We start from the raw sequence: 26,898 nt of genomic DNA on the forward strand, positions 1-26,898 counted from the left end.
GATTTTCTTCTCGCGAGAAGAGGAACGTCAGCATGGCGGTGCTCCTTGAAACGAGTCTGGGCGATATTGTGATCGATTTGTTTACAGACGAAAGGCCTAAAAGTAAGACTACAAAAATTCTTACTCTTGGTGGTAGCTAATTTCTGTAAGCGGCTGCTGGTTGAGTCACTCACTGGGACGTTAAACTACAGAATTAATGGTTGCTAGCTATCGTCGTTAGCATGTTTGCTTCATATTTGTTTTAGTTAACATTAGCCGGTGTTGTGCAAAGTTACCCATACATCGTGTTGCTATAAATACTCTGTTAATAAAGACTTAGTTAATTATATTACTGTGGCTTAACTTGGACTCTGTGCTCTTTTTCCAGCTTGCTTAAACTTTCTGAAGTTATGCAAGATAAAATACTACAACTACTGCCTCATCCACAATGTGCAGGTAAAGCGAAATGTCCTGTATAAACTTTATGTGGTAGTGAATGGTTCAAATTTGGTTTTCTTTGGGAAACCTCATGCAACCCAGAATACAGTATGTAGTAATAGCGGAAGTTAGATGTAAGTGGTGTTGCATTTGGACCCAGTAACAAGTTAATATGGCAGAATTTAAATTAAATTGAAACTGCATTGATGTCATAATGGCAAACCAGCATGTAGACGTTACCGTGCAAGAAAGGAAGGTTGGTGTTTCTACTGCTAAGTTTGTTCCATGCGTTCAGACTAGTTGATTAGTCTAGATTTTAATTTCCTTTTAGTATCTCCTTGCTTGTTAGCCACAACTTTCTTGAGACAGATAGTCCTCAGAACTTTATCCATGTTCCCTGGCTCACCTTTATCAGCAGGACAAGTCTCTAAATACTCCCAAACAGTTTACTAGTTACACTTGTCTAGCACCTGCATGGTCGTGCATGCAGTACGTCTCAGTTTTTCTACATGATAAACAAATGTTGTTCTTGTAAATTGAAGATTTTTTTTTCTGTGAAATTACAGAAAACAAGGTTCTGGTAGCTCATTAACGAGGCTCTCCTGTAATTACTTTCTATAGCTGATAATGAATAAAACAGGAACTTTTCTGTCATTTAAATGTCTAACTGCCAGTTAGTTACTTTGGTGTAGCATGAATGGCCATGGGGAAGATCTTTGCAAGCAGGAAAAATGCAGTTAAAAGTCCACAATTTATGCCCCTCTTCACATTTTCCAAAGCCAGATCGTATATTTGACACCCCTGCACTAGAGAGATCATATCTTGGCGGGTTTGAGAAAACCTCACTGTTCCCTTGGATGAGCTGGAGTTAGTGGCCGAGGAGTGGGAGGTCTGGTTTTCTCTGCTGCCCATGCAACCCCAATAAGCAGTAGATGGATGGATCACTGGAAGCCTGAACGTCAGAGTATAATTTCATATTAGATTTGTATTTGATATTGTAAAATTAAATGAGAAAAATGTTGTAGCTAAAGTTTTAAAATAACTGGAGTAATTTCATTTCTCATTCCGTTGAGAGTCACCTGTGCGTACTCCAGGTATTGCCGCTATAAAGAGACAAAGTTGTTGCTGTCAGCCTGCAGCAAAGTCTAAAAGAAACCTATAAAATTGACACATGCAGCAGTTTGTCAGTTAGATTATTTCATTCAGACATCCATTATTTTAGCTTCTTCTTGATTTAGTTGTGCTGCCACTGCGTAAAGCAAACCCATTGTCAGGGTTTTAATGCTGCTGGACCACTGGGCGTTTGCCTTTGGGTGTCGCCTGCCAATTTTTATTCATATATTTAATCGTATGTAGACTTTACAGATGTTAAAAGTTTCTACTGAAATCTTCTCCATATTTTTTCAGACTCTAATGAAGATTTTGCACATTTGCTGTCTTTTTCTTCACATTATATGTGTAACATTTCATAACTCTTCATCTTCTTTCCAGAGAGACTTCATCATGCAGTCTGGAGATCCTACTGGCACAGGTCGTGGAGGAGAATCTGTGTATAGGTGAGTCTTATCCGTCTTTTAAGAGAGCAGCAGATTGAGGATGTTGGACAAAAAATAAAGATGCTCTCCATTGTGTCTTATTAGCAAACTGTATGGGGACCAGGCACGCTTTTTTGATCTGGAGAAAATGCCACGCATTAAACACAAGAAGAAGGGGACGGTGTCCATGGTGAACAATGGAAATGATCAGCACGGCTCTCAGGTGAATGAGATGAGCACCCAGTGTTGAGTGCTTTCAGACCAGTAACCACAGAAAAAATACATTATTATTCATCCCCTGTTGGTTAGACCAGATTAAATGATCTATAAACATATTCAACATTCATACAGAAATCATAGATCTGTATGTAATATATATTATAAATACATTTTAAATAATATTTTGCAAGATTGTTTAACATGAGATACTATATCTAGAGGTATGTTTCTTCCTAGTTTCTAATTACCACTGGCGAGAACCTAGACTATCTGGATGGAGTTCATACAGTGTTTGGGGAAGTGACTGAGGGCATGGACGTCCTGAACAAAATCAATGAGGCCTTTGTTGACAAGGATTTTGTCCCATTCCAAGATATCAGGCGAGTCAAGACAAACTGTATTGCACTTGTTTTATCAACTTGAGGAATAATGTTATTGCTGCGTTCATTATCACTTTAATAAAAAAACCTCAGGGCATATTATTATTATTATCATCATCATTATTATTATTATTACATTTTGCTGTAGGATAAACCACACAGTGATCCTGGACGATCCGTTCGATGACCCTCCTGACCTACCGGTGCCTGATCGATCGCCTGAACCCACCAAGGAGCAGCTGGATGTGAGTATAGGGCTGCAGCTTCAATTAGATAGATGTTCATAGCAAGATCATAAAGCTAAGATAAAAAAGATATCTATCTGATATTTGCGATTCTAATTTTAACAAGCTTAAAAGTCAAACACCTTCTTTAACACATCCTGAACTCTCTTAGGCAGCTTGCTTGTTAAAGTTGTTTAAAAGAATATTGATCTTGATGGACATTCAATGCTCTGTTTTGGATGTTGGCTGCCTTCTCTGTCAAGATGACCCCACACTGCCCTGCGGAGTCCAATCCGTGACTGATAGTGTTCTGTTGTGTGTTTTTCTATCTAGGTATACTTCGACTGCAATGGCAGTGAGTTTGACATCATTGTAATGCTGAAAAATTAAGCTGTTGCCAGTCAGATCCTTTCCAGATGGTTTTTCAGAATCGAACGATACTTTGTTGCGTTCATAATTCGATCAGTTTTGACAAGATCCCCAACACCACTGGCTGAAACGTAACCCCAAACCATGACAGAGCCTTTGCCATGTTTTACAGATGGCTGTAAGCACATGCTTTCTGAATTGTGTAGAAGTAGTACTTGTACACAGTGCAGTAAAAGAAGCAGCCAATATGCAAAAAACACTTTGAACAATCGTCAGAAAGCCAGGAGAACTATTGCTCAAAACCACTTTAAAAATTAGGTCTGGCAGCTTGGAAGCAAGATCTAAAGAAATTAGCATGACTTCTGTACAGTACCGTAAGTAAATGCTTCTGCCATGGCTGTGCAGAGTGGCCGTATCGGTGCAGATGAAGTGGTCGATGATACAGATGGGAAAGGAGCCGAGGAACTAGAGGAGAAGCTGAAGGAGAAAGAGGCCAAGACTCAGGCTATCCTGTTGGAGATGGTAAGATAAGGAAACCTGCTCTCAGCTTTATGTTGAAGTGTGTGTGTGAGAGAGTTTGCGTGTAAGAAGATGCAAAAAATAAATACTCAAGCTCTTCTGTTGTAAATCCATCCAGGTAGGCGACCTCCCTGATGCAGATGTGAAGCCTCCAGAAAACGTGCTGTTTGTGTGCAAGCTGAACCCAGTGACCACAGATGAGGACCTGGAAATCATTTTTTCTCGCTTTGGATGCATAAAAAGGTGACGCTTCACTCCAAGTACTACAAAGTAGCTTGTTTTCCAGTTATTTCTATTTATTACATTTTGCCTTGGTTCTGTATTGTCTTCTTCAAATAATCCTTTGTTCTGTGTAGCTGTGAGATCATCAGAGACTGGAAAACTGGAGACTCCCTCTGTTATGCTTTTATAGAGTTTGAAAAGGTAAGTGTGTGTATACTGCAGTGATAACAGTTTAAAGAAAAAGTTCTAGATTTAAGAAAACACTTTTTTCCTCTATAATAATTATATAATCAGTGCATTATGTTTACTCTATTTATAGTTGTTAGAGATATCGTGATGATCTGTTTTGGTGTCATGAGCTTGAGCCAGGGCACGGTTAGCCTGGTTAGCTTACTGATTAACATGTCCCTAGTGACATGTTTGTGTGTACACATTTGGCATTTCAGTTTGCATGACACAACCAATCTTTAACAGTCTTCCATGTTTCACTGTCCTTTGTGTGATACATATGTGCAGAATGGGGAAGCATATCAGTATCAGTAGAGTAAATACAATAAATTTAGTGAAAGTGATAGATGGGAAAACCCTGGTCAGGAGTAATGGAAATCAGTCATGTTCTTATAGTGACATGTTGTTATCATGCCGTGCCTCAGTGGAGTCGGTATCATAGAGAAGTGAGAACTAAACCCACAATATAAGACTGTGTTTATCATGAAGGTGCTGTCAGCCTGCTATACATTGTGAAAATAAAAACCATAAAATTTTGATTTTGTGGAATTTGTCCCAGGTTATGACTGGTAATGACTTATAACTATTAAAAGGGCAACTCCCTGTGGTAAACTCGTAAATCTACACCATCAGAAGATAACGAAGAACACAATCATGGACTATTAGTTTTTTCACTGACTATGGTGAATTATTGATTGAGTGCACTTGGCTTCAGAACATCCCAACACCTGCATGCACACCGCTGGAGCTTTCAGAGGCGTTTCAATCATGTTTCATTTAAAAAAACAAAAAAACCCAAAACGGGTTCAAATTATTTGGGTTAGCATTCGTCCACAAGAGGGCAAAACAATGCAAGGCAGTGCATAGCTAATTGTAGAGTCACATACAGTGGGGCAAAAAAGTATTTAGTCAGCCACCGATTGTGCAAGTTCCCCCACTTAAAATGATGACAGAGGTCAGTAATTTGCACCAGAGGTACACTTCAACTGTGAGAGACAGAATGTGAAAAAAAAATCCATGAATTCACATGGTAGGATTTGTAAAGAATTTATTCGTAAATCAGGGTGGAAAATAAGTATTTGGTCACCTCAAACAAGGAAAATCCCTGGCTCTCACAGACCTGTAACGTCTTCTGTAAGAAGCTTTTCTGTCCCCCACTCGTTACCTGTATGAATGGCACCTGTTTGACCTCATCATCTGTATAAAAGACACCTGTCCACAGCCTCAACCAGTCAGACTCCAAACTCCGCCATGGCCAAGACCAAAGAGCTTTCGAAGGACACCAGGAAAAGAATTGTAGACCTGCACCAGACTGGGAAGAGTGAATCTACAATAGGCAAGCAGCTTGGTGTGAAAAAATCAACTGTGGGAGCAATCATCAGAAAATGGAAGACATACAAGACCACTGATAATCTCCCTCGATCTGGGGCTCCACGCAAGATCTCATCCCGTGGGGTCAAAATGATCATGAGAACGGTGAGCAAAGATCCCAGAACCACACGGGGGGACCTGGTGAATGACCTGCAGAGAGCTGGGACCAAAGTAACAAAGGTCACCATCAGTAACACACTACAACGGCAGGGAATCAAATCCCGCAGTGCCAGACGTGTTCCGCTGCTGAAGCCAGTGCATGTCCAGGCCCGTCTGAAGTTTGCCAGAGAGCACATGGATGATACAGCAGAGGATTGGGAGAATGTCATGTGGTCAGATGAAACCAAAGTAGAACTTTTTGGTATAAACTCAACTCGTCGTGTTTGGAGGAAGAAGAATACTGAGTTGCATCCCAAGAACACCATACCTACTGTGAAGCATGGGGGTGGAAACATCATGCTATGGGGCTGTTTTTCTGCCAAGGGGACAGGACGACTGATCCGTGTTAAGGACAGAATGAATGGGGCCAAGTATCGTGAGATTTTGAGCCAAAACCTCCTTCCATCAGTGAGAACTTTGAAGATGAAACGAGGCTGGGTCTTCCAACATGACAATGATCCAAAACACACCGCCCAGGCAACAAAGGAGTGGCTCCGTAAGAAGCATTTGAAAGTCCTGGAGTGGCCTAGCCAGTCTCCAGACCTCAACCCCATAGAAAATCTGTGGCGGGAGTTGAAAGTCCATGTTGCTTGGCGACAGCCCCAAAACATCACTGCTCTTGAGAAGATCTGCATGGAGGAATGGGCCAAAATACCAGCTACTGTGTGTGCAAACCTGGTAAAGACCTATAGTAAACGTTTGACCTCTGTTATTGCCAACAAAGGTTATGTTACAAAGTATTGAGTTGTATTTTTGTTATTGACCAAATACTTATTTTCCACCCTGATTTACGAATAAATTCTTTACAAATCCTACCATGTGAATTCATGGATTTTTTTTTCACATTCTGTCTCTCACAGTTGAAGTGTACCTCTGGTGCAAATTACTGACCTCTGTCATCATTTTAAGTGGGGGAACTTGCACAATCGGTGGCTGACTAAATACTTTTTTGCCCCACTGTATATTGCAACATAAGCGCGTCTTTAAAAAGATCTACAAGCATATGGATTGCAAATGAAACAAACAAAAGAATTATGTTAAATTACATCAAATGTATATTTGAAACTTTGAGCGAGCTCTGCTATAAAAATATGGAACAGCAGTTATCTTCCTCAGTGTAAATAATGATCAAACAATCAGTAGGGTTCCTCTGACGTTCACTCAGTGGGATGGTTTCTTCCTGTTAAAAGGGATATTTTTCTTCCCACTGTCACCAAGTGCTTGCTTGTGTGATTATTGGGGTTTCTTTCTAATATTGTTAGGTCTTTATCTAACTATATTAAGAGACTTGAGCCCACACTACTTGGGTAGAATATATATATTTTTTACTTTTACCATTTTATCCTGTTTTTTATCACCAGTAAATTCATTACAACAAAATATTTCCAAACAGGTTTTCAGGTCTGCACTCACTGGAGGCCTCCAGGCCTAAATCTATCCTCTGTTAGGTTTAAGCAGCAGGGAAATGTTTGGCTCATCTGTAAAACGTGCAAAAGTATGCAGATCTTAATAGGCAGGAAACACTAAATTGTATTTTATTTACTTTACTGGGGAGTTTATCACCAACTATTGAGACCTTTGTGTGGATCAGCTTATATGTAAGAAGACATAATGGGATATGCAGCAATAGAAATCCAGGATGCTTCTTGATTCAAGCATGTTAGCAAATTACATACAGTACTACGTCTGGGCCCTGTTGTGATCTGTAATTCAATTTGACACCCCAGCTGTTATTGCTAATGTATGTAACTTATACTGTACTGTTACCATTAATTTATACAAATATAAAATGGCTTAAAGGTTAGAACCAAAAAATGTTTTTATAAAAGCAAAAAAAACAAATGTGGTCTGTGTTGTTTACTTCAGTTGTTCAGTTGATGTCCATGTATATGTTCCCTAATTCTTGATTTCTGATTAATGAAAGTTTAAATATTCATTGGTAGTGCTACATGGTTTTGAAATGGGACAAAAAAGCAGGTGCAGTGAATAATTAAACCATTAGAGTTTAAAGATTAGTTTAAAAAATATGAGGAAATATGAAAAGCTGTTCTTGTATAGGACAATGGAATACGAGTCCCAGCCAAGGGTTTTTCCCTTATGATTAGCAGAGAGGTTTCGTGCCATGTAATCTCTGTCAGTAGGGAGGATACCTTTGCCTATCATTCTTATTTAAGGAGCACTTAATGTCAAATTCTACTCAAGGTCTTTTCTTCTTCTTAGATATCTGATAGTGGGCACTGATAATGGTTCTTATTGGAAAACCTTGCTGTTGTTTAGAGGGTTTCTTACTGTTTGCTTAGTTCATTAATGTTGAGAACATCTGTTTTTTCTTTTCTTATTTTTGGAAAAGCAGATTTTTGCTTTTTAAAAGCTGAAAATAATCACAAATATTGTAAAGAATAATAGATTATTTATCATTTTAGTCAAATATCTACAGATTACTGCTGTCTTTTGGTTTCAGTTTCCAGTAACTTAACGTTTTATCAAAACTCGATCTTGATTCTTGTTTCACATGATTGATGATGCATTAATTCCTGCATGACTGTTAACGACATGCACAGATGTTTTTGGACTATTCATATTGAAGCTTTAGCATTAGTGGTTTGCTCTTGCATGTATTTTGGAGCCAGACGTGTCCATATTTAGGCCAAAACGTATTAACAGCTTACGCTAGCTAGCTAGGTTATCAAGTTGCATCTATATATTAGGGTGTCTGTTTACATTCAGTGCACACAATATAAAATACTAAAAGCTCAGTCACCAAAACTGAACCACAAACCTTTTATACCACTTGAATCACCCAATGAGAGGTATTGCTTTGTCAGATAAATTCATTAATAATGCTACAACAGCACAAACACACTGGAGAAGACGAGTTCAGAATTAGCAGAGGTGGCTTAATTCCTACAGAAACGCCCACTGCAAAGCTGTTATGAAACTGAAAACTGTCTATAGGCCAAGATGATTTTTGTACCAAATAGCATTACTGCAGTCTGTGGAGAATAACTTGCTTTGGAAGTCAGCCTCAAGAGGCCATAAGAGGAACTACAGTTTTTGAAACTTCGGTGCTGGTAGACGTTGCCATTTGGTCTGCACATGCAAACGTCCTGGTGGGAGGTGGTCTTCAGTTTAATGTGTGTTATATAACCTAGATTATAATCTTGAGCAAAGTAATCAGGACTACAACTTTTACCATTATCGAGCAGCTTTACTACCAGTTTTTTTTTGTTTTTAACTGAAGAAGCTTCTCGGATGAGAGGTGAAATGTCTTCAAGCAACTTAAAGAAGTCCAGACACTTTTCTTTCCAAGCTCCTTAGATTTACTGTGGGGGTTTTTTTCTCCACAGCAAGAAGACTGTGAGAAAGCTTACTTCAAAATGGACAACGTGCTCATTGACGACAGACGCATTCACGTAGACTTCAGTCAATCAGTTGCAAAGATCAAATGGAAAGGGAAAGGTAATGAAGCTGAAGGCTTTGTGGTTTGCATGTTAGTTTATGTTGTTTAAAGTGCACCAGTTACACCAAAGTTTCTGTCATTAGTGGTGTTGTTCTCCCTTTGTATTACCACACCTTTTCATTAGCCGTGACCTTCACTGCTTTCTCCGTTTCCTAGGGGGGAAATACACTAAAGACGACTTCAAAGCTTATGAGAAGGATGTAGAGAATCGATCCAAACTGGCTCTCAAGGATCAGGTGAAGCCAAAACAAGAGTATCCTTGTGCGTCAATAGGCTGGGATTGAGTTTTCCAGTTTTTCCACTTCGTGCCACAACATATCATTCTGCAGTACATGCCAGCTGCTGTGTGCTTTTTCTTCTTTATTTTTTTTCCTTTTCTTTTCCCGGTTTGAGTTGGCAGAGCTTTCAGAACTGACTGTCTCAACTTCCTGGAGATTTCCATAACTCAGGTAAAAGTTCCAAGTACAACCTGATAATTGAGGAAGAAGAGGAGGCACCGAGTCATCGGCACTCTGAGAAGAAACATAAAGAGAAGAGGCACCATCATCATTCAGATGATGAGGACAGCAGGAAGTCCAAAAAGCGCAAGGTAATAATATTATCTGAATAATATTCAGAAACTGCTGGTCTACTGGGATGTTTCCACAAAATAGTCTCTAGAGTTTACTGAGAATGTTCCAAAAAACAGAGAGTATACATTGATCACAGAAGCAACCTTTTGGGATTTACTTATCTGGATGACTGAGCATGCATTGAGACATATACACTGATATGCAGTTGTCTGTGTAAAAATGCCTTGTTGGTGTCAAAGGTCAGAAGACAACGGCAACACTCCATTTTCCCACTTATTTAACAGGGTAACACATGGTAATGAACATCGGTATACCAAACACATAAAGTGTAATCATGTCAGATCATCGGAAAACTGCTCATTTACAACTGCAGTCTCGGAGCAGGTTGCATTAAACTTTATAATAAACAAAAAACCATAGAGATATATGGCAAAAACAAAAAGCATGAATAGACAAAATGAGTTAAAAGTGGTGACAGATGTGGTTTGCCAATGTTTAGGATAAGCTTTTAACAGTATGTGGAGTGCTCCTTTATTGCCACTGGTAAACTATTCTAATATTTAGTTCCCTTTAGTGACAGCCCAGTTTGTCCACGTGCAGTGCCCTTATAGGTGTCGTGCTGTTTGAGAAAAATATGCTAGTATCAAAGTATCACTTCCAGTCAGGCAGGTGCTCATTTCAGAATCAAACCGAGGTAACTGTGAGTCACTAGTCCTGAATTTTGAATATTTGACTTTCTGTGGGGTGGGGACAGGATGCTGTCCTGTGGCAACCTACATAACTCTGGTTTTGGCATCTTTGATCATCATCTGTGAAGGATCACGGTCCTACACAGTTATATTCATAAAAAGCCTGTCCCGGTCATAGTTTCTTTTCTTTTTTTGTTTTCCTTTGTTTTAAAGAGTAGCAGAGCGGTTCATGTTAAAGTAAAGCATAACTTCTTTAGCTATAAAATTCATGTTGAATTTTCTGAGGGATTAAACCATCTTAACCCAGTGGTAAAGAGAGTTAGTCATACTAGCTGCTGTATTTTGTATCATTATAGAAATATAAATTTCACACAGCAGATGAAGGTATTACGTGTTCCAAGAGTTATCATCAGTACTTGTGCTGATAACACTTGGAGTAGTAAAAGAATATTACCATGAAACGGAGGCAGAGGGGGATGCGTGCCTCTACATGAGGTGACAGTTCACCTTTATTAAAGACTAACTGGATCGTTTAATTAACATACAGTTATTATTATTCTGTCAGTGCGCCCCAGGGCAGCTGTGGCTACAATGTAGCTTGCCATTGCCAGTGTGTGAATGTGTGTGTGAATGGGTGAATGACTGAATGTAGTGCAAAGCGCTTTGGGGTCCTTAGGGACTGAGTAAAGCGCTATACAAATGCAGGCCATTTACCATTTATTATCATGTTATATCTTGTGCACATATAACTGCTTTAACCTGGTACGGGTTCTGACTTTTTCAAAAAGAAAACAGACACTCTGATATATCAGTGATGAAAGTAATTGCTGAAGAAAATAGTTGCACATCTCCCACTCACTCAACCAGATACCTCCAATAAGTTGATTTCTACTTATAGATTACATGGATTATAAATAGTCAGTCTATATTGTTATACACAGTAAATATATTAATATTTAGAAAAGTTTTCTAAAGGAGTTTAGAAGCTTGTAATCACAGGCTCTACTGCCCATGTCACATCCAGCTAACATAATAACAATGCAGGAGATGTGTAAGAGAGTAAGCAGCAGTCAGGTCCTGAAAATGTGTTGCACTTGTTTAACTGATGATCAGACGATTCGAGCACCTCTGTAATAGCAGAGGTTTTGGTTGTGTGTGGGCCTGAACTGTTCAAGAGAGTGTTATCACCGCACCACAGAGGAAAGATATCGGTAAAGGTTTTAGAGAAGCAAGTCTGGGAAAGGTTATAAGGTCATTCCCAACAATTTGAATTCCACCATGGACAATAAGATGGATTATTCACAAGTGGAAAAGACAGTTGTCAGTGATTCAGAGATTGGACCTCCCAGCAATGCTCTGAGAAACTGTAAAAAACACAAGAGGTACATCTCATTATACGAGCCTCAGATAACATGTTAAAGGTCAAAGGTCATTACAGTTCACTTGGCAAAAGACTGAACCAGTATGGATTATTTAGATCAGGGGTGTCCAACTCCAGGCCTCAAGGTCCTGTAGGTTTTAAATGTGTCCTTGAACCAATACATTTGATTTAAATGGCTAATTTACCTCCTCGACATGTCTTGACGTTCTCCAGAGGCCTGATAATGAACTAATCATTTGATTCACGTGTGTTGACCCAGGGACAACACACCTGCAGGACACCAACCCTTGAGGCCTGGAGTTGGACATCCCTGATTTAGGGTCTGAAATAATTATACTGTGTTCACTGAGTTATTTCCTTTGTTATACAGAGCTGCAATCGCAGTGCATCACTGAGCCCTATTTAGTCTAGGTCTATACACACAACACACACAGTTGAATATAAATATTTGACAGAAATCTTCCTCGTTAGGTGATGGGCTCACTGTCAGTTACAACCGTCCCAGAGTGTGTTTTACAGCGTCTGTGTTTACAGGCGAGGAGTTACCTGGCTGGCTGCCTAATTAGGTTATGAAGTGATCGACTCCATTGTTTACACACTGACCTTTGATATCTGGAGTTTCCTCGTTTCTATTAAAACCATCTGTCAGTGTGTAGCCCAGCACATTGTGGACAGTCTGTTGATTGTGTTAAAAACCGTTTGTTCTCATTTCTGCAATGACTCCACAAAAACATGTGTCTCACATGTTCAGATGCTTCATATGGAATTTAATAGTCAGCATGTTTTTCACAGATGGTATCAGATGTCAAGATAGCCCCAGCTTATCATGTGATGTGTTTCCTTGTTTCTTTGGTTAATTATACATTTGCCCAGTCAGTATTTAATTTAATTATTCTCCTAAGATCTTCATTTCTAGGCTCTTTTGCCTAGAAAAGAGCCCAGTGTATCAACACCTCCACAGGGAAAAGAATTGAATAGATTGGTTGTTTTTATTTTTTACAACTTTGGATGTGGAGTGAAACCAGTCAGGACAGAATTCATTGCAATATTTATATCATTTATATCATTGCATTTGTGTAACTGCTCTACTCATGTTTAAGTATAGCAGTAAATACTAACACTCAAACATTTATGGTCATTTTTAAAAGAAAAGAAATACACTGTTGTTTTTGTAATGTGACATTGATCAAGTCATGTTGTAAATATACATTTTTACAGCACAACTTGCAATTCTTTTGGCTCTTGAACTTGTGTCTAATGTATAATAGTGTCAGACAATATGTGGATCTTTCAGTCATGTCATAAATAGCCTCAGTGTATGTAAAAGGTTAACTTAAAGGTCATATTAAAGGGATTTTTCTGGATCAGAAGGAGTCCTTGCAGGACTTCCTGCCCACCGACAGTAAATAATTAGTCGTTTACTTTATTTGAGAGAAACCTGCATTTTCCTGTTATGTCTGAACTTTGGATAAACAAAAACAGCTCGTGCATGAATAAATCCAGCCCTACCTGAAAAACAAAGACAAAATAAGATTCTTGGAAAATATTTTCCCAAGTGCCTGAGAAACACTCATTTCCCAGAGATGCCATGGGTCCGAGGGGAAAGTAACAACTTTTACCTTGTAAAAGCGAAACATGAAATTTGTTCCTGTGCGTTATCTGTCAGGTCTCATCTTGTGTCAATCCTTTTGACTGATACTTGTTCTCAGGCTTACAAGTTGAACATAACTCTTGGTTGACTGACGTCATTTTCAGTTACTGCAAATTTATTTCCTGCATGACACACGCCTTCAGAATCTCCTGAAACTGAAACAGTTTATGAGCTGATTGCTAGCCTAGCAGCATTAAGGCTGCAAACCACCCTCAGGATGCTTTGTACGACACGCTGGAAACCGGGTAATAATAGAGCTTATTGTTCCATACGTATGCAAATCCTACAATTGTGTACTGATGAAAATATATTAAATACTAGTAACCAAAAGAGAGAAGAGAACATTTTTTGTAGCTTTCTCTTTATGGACTTAAAGACGACCTGCTTTACTGAACATACTCTGCCTCTCCTTCTTTTCCAGGACAGTGAGGAGGGCAGGCGGGACAGAAAGGGAGGTCGCCAGCGTTCACGCTCACGATCTCGCTCCAGAGACAGGGACCACAAGCACAGCAAGTCCCGGGTCAAACATGGGAAAGAGGGGCACGATAAAGGCCACAGGGACAGGAGCCGCAGTCGCTCTCCCAAGAGGTCCAAGGACAAGGAGAAGAGTAGATACAGATGAGGGAGGACGAATGAGATATATATGTATTTGGACCACAGCCACTGAACTGTGATCATCATGAAATTTCTGAATATTCATCATCTTAAACTTTCTCTTAAATCACTTGATCTTGACTTTTAGGGAACTAGTTGGGTGATTATCAGGTTTTTGTCACGTCGTCTAGATCGGCACTAAGAAATGTTTTTTTATATGTGCATTAAAAGTTCACTGTAACTAGGTTTTTATTTAATCACTTCTTTCACTTCATTTGAATGCCGTGACAGATGTCACCGAATAAGTGTTGTTTACTTCCTTTCCTTGAACCCCACACATTTTTTTTTAGAACAAAAGTGGTAGATGATTAATATCCAACCTTCAACTTTCTGACTGTGCGGTCTTTTACATTTAGAAAATGTCAACATGGAAAATTGCTGGGTGGTGTAATCAGACTGCTGAGGGAATTCACTGGTGTCTCCCTCCACCCACCTCCTAGATCTGGGGTCATACCATAGCTCAAAATGCCACTCAGTTGCCATCAATTAAAAGCCCGCAAGGGGAATATTTGAGGTATTATCATTGTGGTCTTAGGTTAATATAGGTTACTAATGAAAAGAAGATGAAAGGATAAAAGCAAATGCTGAAATAAAAACGTCATGACTGTAAGCTGATTTTAGACCTGTTGATGTGCCACGAGGTTTGTTTGTAACTGTGGACAGGTGGCTACCACAGACTAAAATTTGTCCCCACACAAAGCTGCATGGCGTTGCTGTGGTTAGCGCTGCACCACAAGAAGGTTCCTGCTTCTAACCCTGGCTGCAGCCTTTTACGTGTGTTCGGGTTTCCTGCAAAAACACACGAAAATGTAGGGCAAGCTTATTATAGCTAACTAAACTAAAATTAGTGTGAAAAAATGTTTGAGTTCGCAATAAAAGCCAGACTTTTAAAAAGACTGACTTCCTGATGAGGCTTTTATGCACATGTTTATTGAGACTTGGGATGTTTGTGATGACTGTGAGTGATTGGTCCCACATATACCCTCTGTATAATAATAAAAAGACTAAAACTAACACAATTAAACCAAAACTAAACATTTTCAAACAATCAGAACTAAACTGAAACAAGCAAACCCACTCTGGAAACTGACTGAAACTAAACTGAATAGGAAAGTTTAAAAGTCAAAATGAATGTGAAAAAAAACAACAACTAAAACTCTGGTTTATGTATGATCTGTTTTAATGGGGCTATAAGTAGGCCATAAAATTCTAAATCATTCTACTGTACATCTCACAAAGTTAGAATAGTAAAATTATTATTGTAATTTAATTTTTTAAAAGGTAAACTTCATATGTTCTACAATTATTACACATGAAATCTTTCAAATATTTTCTTGTTTTTACTTTGATGATGATCACCAGTTAATCCAAGTGCAAGTCTGTGGGAGGAAAGTTGATTCAAGAACTTTGGTGAACTTTACAATGAGTGGACTGAGGCTGGTGCCCGGGGCGACATCACGCCCATTTACTCGTACTCATGCTTCCCGACGTCATGCCAGCGCATATTGGGAATGTCATACGCACCGATCGGTTTTCTATCGCCCATTTGCTGGGAGTAAGGGCGCCCTCGTTTGCGAAGTGCGCCTGCTGCTTGCTGCACAGGGGGGAGAGGGCGGGGCGGCGGGGGATTCTCTGGCTGGCTGGGGCAGCATTTAATAACCAACTCGCAAAATAAAACAAAATAAAAACAAACCAAACACGAAAACAACAGACATTATAATACAGACTTACAATTTGCACCGCTGTTTTTCATACGCGAAAAGTGAGCGCGAGAGCCCTCGGTGTGCCTGCTTGCTGCTGAAGTCAAAGTAAACTTTATTGTCATCTCCGCTACATACACTACAGTATATAGAGAGACGAGACGACGAGGCTCCAGTTACAACAGTGCAAGTAAACAAACAATAAATATAAGAAGAGTAAGAAAATAAATATACACTTTAGGACTAGGGGTGAAGGGATCAATAACAATTTAAAATTTATATTTGATGATTTAAAGTCTCACACACAACCCGTCGAAAGGGGAGGGGGGGGGCCTGCTGCTTCCAAACAGAGCACATTTCATTTATAATGTTTAGTTTCCAAGTCCATTGGATTCCCCAATGGACTTGGAAACTAAACCATTCCCCCGTTATGTATTCATGATTTGAATCCTGGGTTGTGCGAAATCCCATAAATAAACCCTAGACAAAGTGATTCTGTGAACGAAGGTGTAGGTCTATTAGGTTATGTTGTGGTGATCCTCGGGTTGGGGGGGTGATTGTTCATACTGGAGTGCAAAATTAAAACCAATGGAAGATGGATAAGAAAAGTTCAAAGCCATCAGTCATATATATATATATATATATATATATATATATATATACATACATATATACACACACACACAAAAAAGTATTTAGTCAGCCACCGATTGTGCAAGTTCCCCCACTTAAAATGATGACAGAGGTCAGTAATTTGCACCAGAGGTACACTTCAACTGTGAGAGACAGAATGTGAAAAAAAAATCCATGAATTCACATGGTAGGATTTGTAAAGAATTTATTCGTAAATCAGGGTGGAAAATAAGTATTTGGTCACCTCAAACAAGGAAAATCCCTGGCTCTCACAGACCTGTAACGTCTTCTGTAAGTAGCTTTTCTGTCCCCCACTCGTTACCTGTATGAATGGCACCTGTTTGACCTCATCATCTGTATAAAAGACACCTGTCCACAGCCTCAACCAGTCAGACTCCAAACTCCGCCATGGCCATGGCCAAAGAGCTTTCGAAGGACACCAGGAAAAGAATTGTAGACCTGCACCAGACTGGGAAGAGTGAATCTACAATAGGCAAGCAGCTTGGTGTGAAAAAATCAACTGTGGGAGCAATCATCAGAAAATGGAAGACATACAAGACCACTGATAATCTCCCTCGATCTGGGGCTCCACGCAAGATCTCATCCCGTGGGGTCAAAATGATCATGAGAACGGTGAGCAAAGATCCCAGAACCACACGGGGGGACCTGGTGAATGACCTGCAGAGAGCTGGGACCAAAGTAACAAAGGTCACCATCAGTAACACACTACAACGGCAGGGAATCAAATCCCGCAGTGCCAGACGTGTTCCGCTGCTGAAGCCAGTGCATGTCCAGGCCCGTCTGAAGTTTGCCAGAGAGCACATGGATGATACAGCAGAGGATTGGGAGAATGTCATGTGGTCAGATGAAACCAAAGTAGAACTTTTTGGTATAAACTCAACTCGTCGTGTTTGGAGGAAGAAGAATACTGAGTTGCATCCCAAGAACACCATACCTACTGTGAAGCATGGGGGTGGAAACATCATGCTATGGGGCTGTTTTTCTGCCAAGGGGACAGGACGACTGATCCGTGTTAAGGACAGAATGAATGGGGCCAAGTATCGTGAGATTTTGAGCCAAAACCTCCTTCCATCAGTGAGAACTTTGAAGATGAAACGAGGCTGGGTCTTCCAACATGACAATGATCCAAAACACACCGCCCGGGCAACAAAGGAGTGGCTCCGTAAGAAGCATTTGAAAGTCCTGGAGTGGCCTAGCCAGTCTCCAGACCTCAACCCCATAGGAAATCTGTGGCGGGAGTTGAAAGTCCGTGTTGCTCGGCGACAGCCCCAAAACATCACTGCTCTTGAGAAGATCTGCATGGAGGAATGGGCCAAAATACCAGCTACTGTGTGTGCAAACCTGGTAAAGACCTATAGTAAACGTTTGACCTCTGTTATTGCCAACAAAGGTTATGTTACAAAGTATTGAGTTGTATTTTTGTTATTGACCAAATACTTATTTTCCACCCTGATTTACGAATAAATTCTTTACAAATCCTACCATGTGAATTCATGGATTTTTTTTTCACATTCTGTCTCTCACAGTTGAAGTGTACCTCTGGTGCAAATTACTGACCTCTGTCATCATTTTAAGTGGGGGAACTTGCACAATCGGTGGCTGACTAATACTTTTTTGCCCCACTGTGTGTGTGTGTGTGTATATATATATATATATATATATATATATATATATATATATATATATATATATATATATATATATATATATATATATATAGATATATATATAGATATATATATATATATATAGAGATATATATATATATATATATATATAGAGATATATATATATATATATATATATATATATATATATATATATATATAGAGATATATATATATATATATATAGATAGATAGATAGATAGATAGAGAGAGAGAGAGATAACAGAGGTGATTATAAATAAATGTTAAGAAAATTGACAAGAATATTCCAGAGTAGAAAAGAGCGTGTATAAAAAGGGTGTAACTATTGCAGTGTTCACAGTGGTGCTTTTTGGTAATCTCAGTCTCTCACTGAACGTGCTCCTGTGATTGGCCAGCATATCATGGAATGGGTGGGAGGTGTTATCCAACAATGTACAATGTCCTTAATATGTTTTATGTGTGTGTGTGTGTGGGGGGGGGGGGTTTGCCCAGGGCACCGAACAGGCTAGGACCGCCACTGCTGGTGCCAGTGCATCATGAGTAACTACACACAGGTGTCTTCAGGAAAACTGTCACATTCCTGATATGAAGCACATGTGATGTCAGAAGTGTCAGAAAAGGTACTGCACTGTTACTCAAGGGTTCTTTTTATAGAGGGAAAAAGTTCAGAAAGTAAGAAGTGCAGATGCACATAATCTAGCAGGACTAAAGACCTGCCCAAAGCTGCTACCAAATTGTTGGTTGACCGGCAAACTCACCTGGCCGGCACTCCACAGATAATCGATGATTTTTGAGAGAACACTTGCACCAAAATACAGATAAGCTGAAGGATATTTTTAAAGCCATGTCATGCTACAGAGATGCAGTAGTAAAGGAGTGTGTTGCGTGTGTGTGATTGATCTTATCTGGTAGACATATTCAACCAGATCTCAGATTTTGTTGCCCTGGAACACACTATAAGCAAAATTTAAACAAAATGTTTGAAATATTTAACTTTTGATGTAATTCATATATAATATATGAAAGTTTGCCTTTTTTAATTCAAAGTGATTACCTTTCTCACAGCATTCAAATTCATTTCATTCCAATAAGCTCAAAAATTTGGGCCTATATTCTTGAAGCTTCCCCAAAAAGCGAGTTGCTCCTTGTGAAGTATAGACATAATCTTCTTAGTGTTGTCAATATCGATAAAAACTAAACCATTCCCCTGTTAATATAAGATGGTAAGTCATCATCCATCCATCTGGGTCCACTTATCCTTATCAGGGTGGAGGGTGCGCCGGAGCCTATCCCATCTACAACAGTGCGAGAGGTGAGGTACAGGCGAGGTCAGTAAAGAGAACAGACTGTAACTATTAGCATGTGATTGGGCTATTGTGCCTTGCCGCTGAGGTTAGAGTTTTAGCCCGTTCCCTGCTCAGAGTCTTTTCACTTGTGCAAGAGAACAATGCTGGAATTTTTACGCTAAATTAGGAGGTACCCACATTTGGTCACGTGGATATGTGGATACAGGCCCTGCTGCACAAAATCCAAAAGAACTGGGATTTGGTTATCTTAGAGATGGAGACTACGTAAACAGAAAAAGGCAACCGTTGCCAATATGAGGCAGTTGGAGAACCACCTTTCATCAGCTAGACAGATTAACCTTAATCAGCCTGAAAGCAAGCTATAATATCCAGAGGGTGGGCTGAACCACACTTAGTACAGTTTTGTATTTGTGTGGATGTATGAGTAAGAGGTTAAGACCCTGGTCAGATAAATGTATTCTGAGTATCTCTGCTCCTAGACTTGTCTTCTTGTGTCATGTTTCCAAGTATCACTTGAGAACTGAAAAAACAAACTCTGACAAACTGACAGTAATTCAAAGTTGATAGGCAGGCAATTAAACCTCTTGTCCTCTGTTCTAACCATAAGGTTTCAGGTGTTATTAAATTACAGGTAAAAAGTTGCTTCTCAAATGACATTGACTGAGCCAATTGTTATGATGGAGCTGCAAGCCATAGCTTGATGGTGAGAATATTACAGGAATCCAGCTGAGGCAAAGTTTGAATTCGCCTGTGAAAAAGTGATAAATATAATTAATGATAATTACAGAGCGCAAATAAAGTATGACATAAAAAAGATGAACACAAAAATGATTCAGCTATGCCAGAATACCAGTTCTCAAAGTAAACTCTTGTGTGTTTGGGAAATGTTACAGAAATCTGAAGGACAGATTTTGTGTCAATTATAACCTAGAATGTGTCTTATGTCAAAATGAAAGTGCAGCTGTAAACCTTTTAAAATGTTGGTAAATTAATTGTGTTTCTTAGTGGTCTTTTTTTTTTTTTTTATCAGATCACCATCAGATCCACAGGTAATAATCAAATAAAATGAGTCATTAGACAACAAAAGTATTTAAAGTCTTATGCGGGACGTGGATTATCCTTAATATGTCTTTGTAGGGTTTTATACTTCTCTAGAATTACTGAGAAATGACTATTCTAAGTAAAGCTAACCACAAACACAACATTAGTAATCTCTTGATCAAGACATGTAACTCTTAAGAAAGAGTTACCACACAATGTTTTGAATTCCCCGAATACACATGTTGATTTGTAGGTGGTGAGGAGATGTGCGGTGAGCAGTAATGGAACTAAAGGGTGAACCCGTAGGAACTGAAAGAAGAGAGTGGAAAAAAAGGGTTGCACCACTTCACACCCCCGAGTGGAACCACTGGTAGACTTCCCCAGCTGCCTACGCTGTGTACTCACCCCCTTATCACCTTTATCCTGTAAACATCACAGCAATAATGCTGCACACTCTGACGGGGACGGGGTGCGACTGCTTTAAACATAGCTACTATAGAAATATCGCTGAAGTGATTGATGACGGTGTTCAACCCTAAGATTTTCACCTGTGGCTTGAGCGTTGTTCCCTGATGTTTAGCTCTCTTACACGTTTTAGCAGCATGTTAAAAAAAGATACAAAACTGTGAGAAATGAACTGTTGTGACTGCTGAATGAGAAGCTGTCATTCAGTCCTGCCAGTCCAAATTTGTTTGCTTTACTGTTGTATGTGTATGTGGGCATTTATTTTAAATGAGTTTAAAAACTGAGCTCAAGTAAAGTATGAAACTGAAAAGGTGATTATTTCAGCTTATTGCTGTAATTGGTCATTACAGCGATAAACAAGTCAAACTGTGGGTTTTACTTTAACTGTGTACAGCTCTGATTTCACACAGAAGGCCTGGAAACTGAAAGGTACTTTAGTATTTGAAACTATTTCAGGCTCTGTTTGGGGTTGCAGATGCACAGCTAAATGCAGCAAAAGGCAATGCAAGTACAGTGAAAGGAAGCTGCTCCTCCTACACATTCTCAGTGGCTTCATATGTTGCCTCAAGAAAATGTATTATGGATCGGATAAGACCATTAGACTGTTGAGAGGTCCTGTCCTCTTTTAGAAGGTTTTAGAAGATATCAGTTTTTCTTGTCTTCAGTACTGATGTTCCTACTCATAAAAAATAATTATTTGGGACATTTTTTTTAGTAAAATGTTACATTATTTTTGGTTACTCCTCAGCCTGGCCTACAAAAATGCCAGTTAAAAATATGCATACATCCAGAAAGAATTCCCAGCACTTGCTCCATATGTTACAGCTTTTTTCCAAAATGGATCAAATTCATTTTTCTCCTCAAAACTGTGCGATAATAATAATAATAGTAACAACAACAACAGAGTCACAAAGTGCTGCACATAAGATAATAAATAATAAAAGGTAAAACAGACAATAGAAAACAGGCAAAAATTAATCAAAAGCAGTTTTAAAAAGGTGAGTTTTGAGTTGTTTTTTAAAAACAACTGCTGAGTCCACAGTTCTTAAGGTTTGGGGGAGAGAGTTCCACAACCTAGGGGCCACAGTGGCAAAAGTTCTATCATCCTTAGTTCTCATCTTAGTCTTTTTTATAGCAAGTAAGCCTTGATCAGATGACCTCAGGGACCTGCTAGGGACATAGGGCTGTAGCAGTTCAGAGATGTAGACTGGTACTAGTCCATGCAAGGCTCTAAATGTCAAGACCAGGATCTTGAAATGGACTCTAAATTCCACAGAAAGCCAGTGTAGCTGAGATAACAATGGTGTCACATGTGAAGATTTTGTCAAAAGCCTTGCTGCAGCGTTTTGCACAACCTGCAGACGATCTAGGGGTGGGGGAAAAAATCGATACTGTGTAGTATCGTGATATTTTGTTTGCTAATAATGTATCGATACAGGGACAGCAGAAATCGATATTTTGTTACAAAAAAAGTTTTTGTGCTCTGACTTCAGAGCATGTTGATCAGCTCCTTTTTCTGAGCAAGAATCCTGACATTCCTTCACTGTCCAAATGTGTTTAACTTTTTTTTGGCAGCAATAAACATGACAGTTTACTTATTTTAATTTAAGACATGTTTTATTTTAATTAAGTTTAAAACTTTTTTATTTAATGTAAAATTATATTTTGTTTTAATTTACTCTCAAAGTCTTCAGTTGCTGAATGGGCTGCATAGTTTTCATAAATTGCATAGTTCAGAATAGCTATAATTGTACCAGATGGTAAGTTGGACTAGACAGTAATACAAACCGTTCAGTTTGTCAACAATAAAACTGACTGAAATGAGAGAAAGACTGAGTGTGAGACTTTGATATTAGATAAAATGAATATTGATAAAGTTTACCTTTATGTACAGAATCTGAATATCGCAAAATATTTTTAAAAATTGCAATAATATCGTATCGTGCATTAAGTATTGTGATAATATTGTATCGTGGGATGTATGGTGATTCCCACCTCTAAGACGATCCAGAAAACCTTTGCTTAGACACATAAACAATGAGTTACAATAGTCCAATTGTGAGGAAATAAATGCAAGTATAGCAATCTCCAGTTCAGAGCGAGATAAAATAGGGCTTAGCTTAGCCACATTTCTTAAATGATAAAAACAAGACCAAACCAGAGAATTCACATGCCAATCCAATGTAAGAGTCGAGTCAAAAGTGACACCTAAATTCCTGATAGAGGATTTAACATACACTGAGAGAGGACCAAGGGCTTTTACTATCTGGGATAAAAATCTGTCCGGAGCGCATATGAGGACTTCGGTTTTCCCCTCACTGAGTTGGAGGAAATTTGCAGATTGAATCTAAGCAGTCATTCAGAAGCTGAAGCTTAGATAAATCATGGGGCTTAAAAGAGATGTACAACTGAATATCATCAGCATAACAGTGATAAGAAATGTCCTCAAAAGAGCCCATTATATGCTGGAGGGGGAGAAGATATATTAAAAACAATAAAGGCCCAAAAAACGAACCCTAAGGGACACCACAAGTAAGGGCGGTAGAGGATGACCTAAAATCGGAGACCACCACAGAAAAGGATCGGTGATGGAGATATGAGGAGAACCACTGTAAGGCAGTTCCAGATACACCAACCCAATGATTAAACCTTTCAAGGAGGATGTGGTGGTCAACAGTGTCAAAAGCCAATGTGAGGTCCAACATAAGTAGGACAGAGCATTTTCCTGCATCATTACTCATCAAAATGTCATTTGAGACCCTAAGAAGGGCTGTCTCCATGGAGTGAGCGCTGCAAAAGCCGGACTGAAACTTATCGCAAATGCTATGTTTTTCCAGAGCTGCTATAAGTTGCTTAGCCACAACCTTTTCTAGCAGTTTAGCAATTAATGGTAATTTGGAAATTGGTCTGTAGCTGCTCCAAAGAGAGGCGTCTAGCTAAGTTTCTTTTAAAAGTGGGAGAATAGCAGCATTTTTTAAATAAACTGGAACTATACCAGACACAGTGAAGAGTTGATTAGTGTGAGCACAGATGGACCAATAGCCTGGAAGACATCTTTGAATAATGATGCAGGTACAATGTCAAGAGAACAAGAGGATGCTTTCACTGAATTCACTAGTTTTACCAGCTCAGGTAGTGAAACAGGAGAGAAAGTATCCAAAATGAAGGGCCAAGATGGGGTAGAGATCGACATAACAGGTGCTAAATGAGAAAAATGAGAAAAAAAGGTTTGCTTGAAATAAAAATGTATGCATCCTGTTTTCCCTGATCATCTGTTAGATGATTCTATAACTTGATTAGTGTGCACCTGTGGTGAATCCAACTGATTGGACAGAATGTGGAAAGGCACACACCTTTTCATATAAGACCCCATAGAGGACGGTGGATATTAAATTTTCCAAAAAGGGCCAGGGGATGAAGGGAATAACAATAAAGATAAAATTGACATATTGCTGTGTAGCAGAGACATGCAATGTGTTTGTACTATACCTATATGTACCATCTCTTGTTAATGCAAAGGGAAATTTATAATATAGCCCATATGGAAAAGATATATATAAATCTTATAAAGTTTGTATCTGTCTTGTGTGAAACTTGTATGAAAAGCATACAAGAGTAAAAACAGATATAAGATCCCTTGAAAAATTATATAATGAAACTTGTATGTTTTGGATACTTACTAAAACAATATATGAAAGTAATGAGAAAGTGGCCACTTTCATGAGTAAATCATGTAAGCCTTATATGATTTACTCATGAAAGTGGCCACTTTCATGAGTTAAGTCATATAGGTTTTTACTATTTCTTTTCCATATGGGAGTACTGTGAATATTACATAATATATATGCAACCATCCATCCAACTTCTCCACTTATCCAGGGTCACAGGGGCAGCAGCCCAAGCAGAGAAGCCCTGATCTCCTTCTTCCCGGCCACCACCTCCATCTTGTCTGGGAGAACACCAAGGCATTCCCAGGCCAGCCGAGAGACATAATCCCTCCAGCGTGTCCTGGCTCTGCCCCGGGGCCTCCTCCCAGTGGGACATGCCCTCTGCCAGGAGGCATACTTCCAGATGCCTGAACCATGCTCCTGTTGATGGCATCAGTTCACCAGGGCCTCTGCTCCTGGCCACTGCCCAACACACAATGCACACGACCCCTACGGTGCCTGTTGTGGGTGGTGGGCCTACAGGAGGTTGGGCTTATGATCCTTTTTCAGGCTGTGCCCAGATGGGCCCCATGGACTAAGACGCTTGCCCTCGGGCACCCTCCTCGGGCACCCTCCTCGGGCCTGGCTCCAGGAGGGGCCCCAGTAACCCTATCCCGGACTGAACTGTTCCCTCGATGTCCTACTCATAGAGGTCATTTAAATCGCTCTTTGTCTGGACCAGTTTGCCATGGGTGACCCTAAAAGCCCCCCGACAACATAGCCCCCGGGATCCCTGGGACACACAAACTCCTCCACCATGATAAGGTAGTGATTCACAGAGCGTTTCATAATATATACTATAATTTAATGGAATTAACCTTTTTGCTTGATGAAACAATTACACTTATAATTAATTAACTTCTTATGTCACACTTTTTATATTTCTGCAATTTCCTTTCAACCCTGCATATCTTATTTCATTTACATTAATAACCCTGGATGAAAGACCTACAATTACTATCATAATAAGTTGTATTCACATAAGAAGTAATTAAGATTAGAATTAGAAACAGTAATAAATAATGAAACCTGTGTCCTTGTTTGCACTGCCACCCTCATTCACATTCAACCACGTGCCTTTCAAGGAATTAATCAAGCGTCTCTTGGAAACAGAGCCAACTAAAGGTGATCACAAGGCAGCTATAAAACAGAACAAGCCCTTTTAGGAAAGTCTTGCTCACAGAAGAAGTCATCCATCACTGTTACCTGTATTTGTTCCTCATTTTATACAGTGTGACTACACAGGGGGAAACTCAGATGTCATTTTAGGGAACCAAAAGCATCATATGTTATTTCAGAAATAAATGCACATGCTCATTGAGTGGTGGTGATAGGGGAAAAAACCTGTTCCATACTTGTGTTCTGGCATATCTTGCTTTTTTAAAATGTTGTATAGACTTTTGACCTCTACTGTGGGATGCTTAAGTGGTCAGTATTTAGTAAAAATGCTGTTCAAATGCTGCATTTAAGTCAGAATTTCCTGCACTTCAGATTAACTGTGTTACATGTCAATGCACTTATAATGCTGACTAAAGTCAACTTAATTAAGTCAAGTTTAAACGATCATTATACAGCCAACAAAGTGGTGCAATACAGAAGCTTGCAAAAGTATCCGGCCCCCCTTGAACTTTCCCAAGTTATTGAGAAATTTAAAGCAGGCTTAGGCTACAAAAAGGTCAGAGTTGATGGGAAGATGGATGGAGCCAAATATAGGGCAATCTTGGAAGAAAACCTCTTGGAGTCTGCAAAAGACTTCAGACTGGGGCGGAGGTTCACCGTCCAGCAGGACAATGACCCTAAACATAAAGCCAGGGCAACAATGGAAAGGTTTAAAACAAAACATATCCATGTGTTAGAATGGCCCAGTCAAAGTCCAGATCTGAATCCAATCGAGAATCTGTGGCAAGATCTGAAAACTGTTGTTCACAAACGCTGTCCATCTAATGTGACTTAGCTGGAGCTGTTTTGCAAAGAAGAATGGGCAAGAATTTCAGTCTCTAGATGTGCAAAGCTGGCAGAGACATACCCTAAAAGACTGGCAGCTGTAATTGCAGCAAAAGGTGGACTTTCTACAAAGTATTGACTCAGGGGGCTGAATAATTACACACACCCCACTTTTCAGTTATTTATTTGTAAAAAATGTTTGGAAACATGTATGATTTTTGTTCCACTTCTCACGTGTACACCACTTTGTATTGGTCTTTCACGTGGAATTCCAATAAAATTGATTCATGTTTGTGGCTGTAATGTGACAAAATGTGGAAATACTTTTGCAAGCCACTGTAGTTAGCATGTTCTGACTGGCTGAGGCCTTGGTAGAGGTGG

The 26,898-nt window shown here is 39.4% G+C and overlaps 1 protein-coding gene across 1 annotated transcript; it reads left to right on the forward strand.

Annotated features, from left to right (window-relative positions):
- The first annotated feature begins 1 nt into the window (after nucleotide 1).
- Nucleotides 2-14,944, forward strand: ppil4 (peptidylprolyl isomerase (cyclophilin)-like 4). Its single transcript, XM_006796225.3, has 13 exons — nucleotides 2-102; nucleotides 368-435; nucleotides 1,909-1,973; nucleotides 2,058-2,175; nucleotides 2,409-2,551; nucleotides 2,700-2,796; nucleotides 3,550-3,666; nucleotides 3,782-3,906; nucleotides 4,020-4,086; nucleotides 8,991-9,102; nucleotides 9,260-9,356; nucleotides 9,560-9,692; nucleotides 13,818-14,944. The coding sequence occupies exons 1-13, from the start codon at nucleotides 33-35 to the stop codon at nucleotides 14,016-14,018; spliced, it is 1,413 nt and encodes a 470-aa protein (XP_006796288.1). The 5' UTR covers nucleotides 2-32; the 3' UTR covers nucleotides 14,019-14,944.
- Nucleotides 14,945-26,898: the final 11,954 nt, after the last annotated feature.

This window comes from Neolamprologus brichardi, chromosome 15 (genome assembly GCF_056152115.1).
Source record: "Neolamprologus brichardi isolate AB-2024 chromosome 15, ASM5615211v1, whole genome shotgun sequence".
In the NCBI taxonomy this organism is placed as follows: Eukaryota; Metazoa; Chordata; class Actinopteri; order Cichliformes; family Cichlidae; genus Neolamprologus; species Neolamprologus brichardi.

Excerpts from the sequence above, each read along its gene's own strand:
- ppil4 (XM_006796225.3), top strand. The coding sequence starts at position 33 with ATGGCGGTGCTCCTTGAAACGAGTCTGGGCGATATTGTGATCGATTTG. Across the intron at positions 436-1,908 it reads GCCTCATCCACAATGTGCAG|AGAGACTTCATCATGCAGTC; the intron begins GTAAAGCGAAAT and ends TCTTCTTTCCAG. Across the intron at positions 9,103-9,259 it reads GATCAAATGGAAAGGGAAAG|GGGGGAAATACACTAAAGAC; the intron begins GTAATGAAGCTG and ends TCCGTTTCCTAG.